The 7,500-nt window shown below is 32.1% G+C and overlaps 1 protein-coding gene across 1 annotated transcript in view; it reads left to right on the top strand.

Moving 5' to 3' along the window:
- Positions 1-7,500, top strand: part of LOC136844451 (regulating synaptic membrane exocytosis protein 2-like) — a 72,227-nt gene that overhangs the window by 13,632 nt on the left and 51,095 nt on the right. Inside the window, 2 exon segments of the mRNA XM_067113703.1 lie at positions 4,152-4,278; positions 6,583-6,760. Coding sequence (XP_066969804.1) covers positions 4,152-4,278; positions 6,583-6,760 — 305 coding nt within the window.

The raw sequence follows: 7,500 nt of genomic DNA, 5'->3' as shown, positions 1-7,500 counted from the left end.
TAAAGTCTGACTTATTCAGACAAAACACCATATAATATAAAGTCACATCAAGTTTTCTGAATGGTCAGAGAGGTGTGAACACAAACGAGGCCCAGTATATAGTCATTGTAGCCTGGCAAAATTTAACCACTTCGAAAATACCTCGAATCACTATATCTAGACACATGAAATACTGGATGATTGTTATACCAGAATTCTCTTTCTGTCAACTGTTTTATTTATGCTAGTCTGAAAAAATATGTGGAGCCTCCTTTGTGCTTTGAAAGCTCTACATCCGTACATTAAAGTTTATGCTTTCGGAAGCAGAGTAGTAAAAGGGTTCATTCGACAACGACTGATTTTGAAAGGCATCAAAAGCAATTATTTGTTTGAGCAAAACCTAAGCTAAATGTGGATTCGTTTTGGATTAATCGTGCAAACAGAAATCAAAGATAAAAACCATCTATCAAATTCAAAATTAATTTCCGGGAGAAATCTGCTTTATGGTGTGCATATGATAATTAAAATTGGTATACTAATAATTTTACCCAAAAGGGCACTGATACCAACATTTTCATGATCATACTCTCTCTCTCTCTCTCTCTCTCTCTCTCTCTCTCGGACTGTAAGTGTTTACTTTGGCTTCTCGCAAGACTGTTAGAGGATTTTACTCCCTGAGAAAACGATTGATAAATTAATATTTGCTTGTGATGCGTCACCGTGACTGCGGCAAAAACGCGGAATACTTGTGAAGGCTCTCTCTCTCTCTCTCTTTCTTTATTTGGACCCAAGGGAAACAGAAGAGACACAAAAATAAAATGTCCTGCGGAAACACAATTAGCCTACCGGTAGCCAAATCTTCATTTTATTTCAAAGCATCTAGTTCTCTAGGGCAATTTTGTACAGTTCCTTTTCCTCTCCTCCTACCTGCATTTCCTCAGTGTCCTTCAGCGGAGAGAGAGAGAGAGAGAGAGAGAGAGAGAGAGAGAGAGAGAGAGAGAGAGAGAGAGAGAGCGGAGGAAGAATCTTAAAAGTCAAAACAGCCCTTAGCACTTTTCGAGAAATTGCTTGTTGCCAAGTTGCAGGATGTTGGCTGTTTGAGTCTCTTTGATGTTATTTTTAACATGAGTTCGTTATTATTTTTTTTTTGTGGTGGAATTAAATGTATTCAGGAATACTAGCATTTGGGTCAAGCTGCTCTTAAGGTTTCATGTCATACTCTCTCTCTCTTTCTCTCTCTCTGAAGTTTCTATTCCTCTCTTCCCCCTTGCAGTTTTTCATGAAGCATCCTTCAGTCGGCATAAAAGAAGGAAATAAATTCGAGAGCTCTAGCACTGCGGCAAAGCAAAACAGCCCATTGGGGCATGACGGGAAATTGCTTGTTACCAAGTTGAAGGTATTTTATCTGTCTGTGTTTTTTTGTTGACATTTTGCATCTGCAGGTCAACTCCTCTTCTTGTTAGGTAGCCTTCTGCACCTGATAGAAAGTTTCAGTAGAGATTGAGCTCTCACAAAAGAGATTCACAAAGTATATATATATATATATATATATATATATATATATATATATATATATATATATATATATATATATATATATATATATATATATATGTGTGTGTGTGTGTGTGTGTGTGTGTATATATTATACATATATATACACACACACACACACACACACACATATATATACATATATATATATATATATATATATATATATATATATATATATATATATATATATGTTTTATATTGTATATGTTTTGTATATAATGAACAGTGAGAAGAAGTAAAATGCCTTAGACAATATATATCCAAAGCTATGCAAAAACCACTCACGGGAAAAACTGTTGACCAAGATCGCCAGATTATATTTCATGACGCAAAGTCTCTCTGATAAAGAGGGAATATTCCAAACACACACACACACACGCACACGCACACACACACACACACACAAACCGACGATCTTAAGAAAGGAGACAATGAGGTCACTGGCTCAGGAGAGAAGAGCTGGACATTAAAGAAGGATAAGTTCGTAATGGCCCAAAAGATCCTACAGGATTTTCGGTCTGGATTCAAAAGGATTTTCAGAAGGCATCGGAGAGCGAAAGCTGAATAGTTATTTATCTCGGGATTCTCGAAGAAATGGTTTGTGTTTATGAGGAGAAAATAATGTAAGATTTTTGTTTTCTGTAAAGAAAACTATTGTGCCGGCTTTGTCTGTCCGTCCGCACTTTATTCTGTCCGCACTTTTTCTGTCCGCACTTTTTCTGTCTCAGAGATCTTAAAACCACTGGAGGCTAGAGGGTCCAAAATTGGTGTGTTGATCATCCTCCCCTCCAATCATCAAACGCAACAAATTGCAGCCCCCTAGCCTCAGTAGTTTTTATTTTATTTAAGGGTAAAGTTAGCCATAATCCTGCTTCTGGCAACGATATAGGATAGGCCACCACCAAGCCGTGGTTAAAGTTTCATGGGCCGCGGCTCATACATCATTATACCGAGACCACCAAAAGATAGGTGTATTTTCGGTGTCCTCGATTATACGCAGTGGCGGCTGCACAGAAAACTCGATCGCGCCGAAGAAACTTCGGCGCATTTTTTACTTGATTAAATTTGTGTTCAGTAACTTGGAGAACTGTTAGATTTAGATAATCTCTGCTTAGGGGATAATTATGAAAATAATCTTATTAATAGTGAACTTATATAATAATAATAATTATAAGATTTGCAATGTATTCAAACAGTTATTATGTCATATATGTTATTTTGGAAATAGGCAGGAACATAAAATGTTAAATAACGTTAGGTTCGAAGTAATGAATCAGTAATTATCCATATATTTTACCAACATGTTATTAACAATACGATTGACGAAATAGAATAATAACACACACACACACACACACACACACATAATACATAACACACAATAATAACAATAATAATAATAATAGCTTTAGTCTTAAAATGGAAAAACAAATCCACAGTTATGTACATGTACATATATTTAATTACAAAACTATACAGTTTCGTCTTTAAATATATGTACATATAAATAACTGTGGAATTGTTTCTCCAATAATAATAATAATAATAATAATAATAATAATAATAATAATAATAATAATATTAATAATAATAATAATAATAAAGAAAGACACTCTATGGCCAAAACTAACCAAAAGCATAATAAGTCTTACTAGAAACGGTATGAAGAAAAAGAAAAACAAAGAAAGACTAAATATATCTCACTTCAACTAATTATATGATGAGGATTAATACACCTCGAACGAAAATAATAATGATTCTTTTTATAGTAGCGATAAAATTCAGTTGGGGTAATTATGCATATGCCTTTACCCAACGTCAAAAGCAGCTTATGGAAGCACTCAGAAAATGCCGTGAAAAACAAACCATTTATCTTCCCTGGTCATTAAAACGTCTGGTGCGAAGAGAGAGAGAGCGGAAAATGAAGTCGCGACAAAGATTGATATATCATTACATTGAAAAATCACGCATATCATTATTCTCGGTGGGGCAGGGGCGTGGTATTTGATGAATGTGTGTATGTATGTATACGTATATTTGTATGTATATGTGTATATATATGTATATGTATACATATATATATATTGTATATATATATATATGTATTTATATATATTTATATACTGTATATATGCATATGTGTATATAATATATATATATATATATATATATATATATATATATACATATGTATTTATATATATATATATATATATAATATATAATATATACAGTATATATATATATATATATATATATATATTATATATATATATATATATATATATATATATATGTGTGTGTGTGTGTATGTGTATATGTGTGTGTATATATATATGTATGTGTAAATAAAAGAGAGAGAGAGAGAGAGAGAGAGAGAGAGAGAGAGAGAGAGAGAGAGAGGGAGCAAACTGGAAAACATTCATCATCCATGAAATTTTCATATTTGATGATAACCAGTATACAACCTCACTGAATTATTTGGCACATCAAAATACAACATCCCCATTGACCCTAAATCAATATAAAAAAAAAAAATGTACCCACCCATATTCCCTTAACACAAACATGACTGTTAATGATCTCATTTTTCCTTTCTCTCCTTTTCATTCCAGATGGTGACATCCGAAGGGGTTCCGAATCAGGGGGGTTATTCCTCCGGGACGGCCAGAGCAGACAGCAGGGACGGTGGCACCACGCTATCGAAGCTCAAGCAACACCTGACGTCGGGGCTCGGGACAGGTAAGCTTATTATTCGTTGGAGTCTTCCATATGTTTATGCAGTTGGCTGTGTGTTCTGTGTTAAATTTTGTTTAGGTCCTAGACTGTGTCTTTATCTGTCAGTCTTGCAATCTGGTTATATATATATATATATATATATATATATATATATATATATATATATATATATATATATATATATTTATATATATAATCATTCTATCAATTATGATCTATTTGTTTTGTCGGGAGAAATTTCCGCCTCTCCATGTCTTAATGTGATAAAATATACAAGATTTGCAAGAACATATATTTGTTGGGAGAAATTTTCGCCTCTCCAAGTCTTAATGTGATAAAATATACAAGATTTGCAGGAACATATATTTGTTGGGAGAAATTTTGGCCTCTCCCTGTCTTAATGTGATAAAATATACAAGATTTGCAAGAACATATATTTGTTGGGAGAAATTCTCGCCTCTCCAAGTCTTAATGTGATAAAATATGTATATTTTATCAGGAACATATATTTTGCAGGAACATATATTTGTTGGGAGAAATTTTGGCCTCTCCCTGTCTTAATGTGATAAAATATACAAGATTTGCAAGAACATATATAGCTGGAAAACGTCTGCAGTACTTAAAATTCTTATGGCCAGTCCAATCTCAGTTTCGTCGGATTTGCTTAAAATCCTTTAGGAGATCGTGTATTCAAAACCACTATAAGTCTCCCTAGGCTTTAATGGCTCGCTGTGAATCAAATAAAGACTGGTACTATATCTAAATTGTTAAGCTTTTAAGTTACTAGAAACTAATACTTAGACTACGTGATTTTGCGTTGCTGTTTAGTATCTAGAGAATGGGTTTTGTTTTTGTAATATTTGAATTCCATCTGTCTCCTTATGGACTTGATCAAAATATGTAGAAATAAGAACGCCTTTAGGTCGAGTAGCAGTTATTTCAAAGGAATCTTCTGTCATCAATAGCTTGTAATTCTTTTTATCAGTTGAATTTTGACTTGAGGGTTGAATGCAAGTAAAGAGTAGAGAAGAATAATTTCATGCGATGGCAATAATAAAATAGAGATTGGAGACAATCAGTTGTGAGTTAAATTTATTTTGACGTCTGAATTTAGGGTATAATATCAAATAAGTAAAGGATAAGTAAATACATAAATAAATAGATAAGTACATTCATTAATTAAATCATTATTTTCATAATTAATAAATGTATTAGATTAATTAACGATTAATAATAGAATAAATAAATAATAAAAATAAGTAAATAAAAAAATATCAAATATAAAAAGAAGGAGAGGAAAAGGAACTCGTAATAAAAACTAATATGCGTCACTGGAAGAAGTAAAAACTCGACCAGAAAGTTTTCTAAACTTTAGTTGGGCCAAAGTTGCTAACTTGGCCACTTCCCCTGTTAAAACAATGAGATTAGTTTTAAGACTCAAAGTTACTTCTGGTGAGATCTGGGAGACTCGAGTTCCTCACTCTCTCTCTCTCCTGACATAATATTAAGAAAGTTTCTTCCCTTCTGTCGGCTACTTCATGTGTTTTTTTGAGGTTTCCAGACGCTTATTCTAATTCTGGGTGTAGTGGGCCCCTTCCCCACCCCCACCCCCCACCCGCCCCACCCTGCTGGAAGCGAATGTGAGTGGATAATGGTATTGAGCGCAGATATATCATACGTTTTATCATTTCCTTTTGATGAGGATTTTGGGTTAAATGAGATTATAAGGGAATGAGAGCCTACTCGTGATCATCAGGTGGGTTCGGGTAAATGATAGTTCGGTTATGATACGTCACTGATATTTGTCAATATTAATTCATTCTGCAAGAATTAGGTATTATATGTATATATATATATATATATATATATATATATATATATATATATATATATATATATATATTATATATATATATATATATATATATATATATATATATATATATATATATATATATATATATATATATATATATATATATATATATATATATATATATATTTATATGTATATTATATATACAATATATGTACAGTTGTATGTATGTATATATATATATACATATACATATAACAGCAACTATGGATGCTGCATAAATGTTAATGCGTCACAGAGAGGCCCGAGAGCTAAACAGAATCAATACGTGATTAAAAAAATAAAAATTAAAGGGAAAAATAGTTATTGTTGCGAAGCCTTAAAAAGGAAACAATAAAAAATGAACGAATGAACGAATGAAATCTGCCACTGACTTTTATCAGAGATCTAACAGAGCAACCTCCTACCCTTTCATCTTTGGCCCACCAAAGTGTCCAAATTATCCACGACGAGATCGAGCAGCAACTCCAGCGCGGAGGCGCCAGTCCCGTCTTCGTCAGGACCCGGCCTCGTCCACCAGCAGTCTGTTGTGTCGTCGGAGGAAAGGTCTCTCCTGCAGAAGGTTTGGGACAGGAGCGAACGCTTCGATGCAACTGATACGAAATTGCTGTGAGTCTTTGAGAAGGATGACGGTATTTTTCTGTGCTTTTTCAAGATTTTATCGCATTTAAACATTTTCATGTGTTTTGGGGTTTTAAAGTTTTTTATATTAAATACTTACCATGTTTTTTATGGAGAATTAATTGAATTGAGCAGTGTGTTTTGGTTGAAGGAGTAATGTGTGATTGAGGAAAATATATTTTGGTTATTTGTCAGATTGAAATAAAGATATATGTATAAATAAATATATATATTTATATATGTATAAATATATATATATATATATATATATATATATATATATATATATATATATATATATATATATATATATATATATATATATATATATATATATATATATATATATATATATATATATATATATATATATATATATATATATATTTCTGACTCACATCAGATTGAACCCAGGTCTTTCCATTGAAAGACGAGACCGCTGACAACCAAGCCACATAAGTCATAAAAGAAGTTGGAACTTGAAAGACCTGGGTTCGATCCTGATGTGAGTCAGAAATTTATATATATATATATATATATATATATATATATATGTATATATATATATATATATATATATATATATATATATATATATATATATATATATATATATATAAACAACCCTTGGTTTAAGTTGCCAGCCTCATACCCATAAATCAGTTTTATATATGCAAATCGTGTGCATTTGTTAAAATAAATTCTAGACATTCAGTTACAAGCACAGA

The sequence above is a fragment of the Macrobrachium rosenbergii genome, chromosome 2 (genome assembly GCF_040412425.1).
Source record: "Macrobrachium rosenbergii isolate ZJJX-2024 chromosome 2, ASM4041242v1, whole genome shotgun sequence".
NCBI lineage: Eukaryota > Metazoa > Arthropoda > Malacostraca > Decapoda > Palaemonidae > Macrobrachium > Macrobrachium rosenbergii.
Note: the sequence above shows the minus strand (reverse complement) of the source record. Positions and strands in the feature narration are given on the sequence as shown.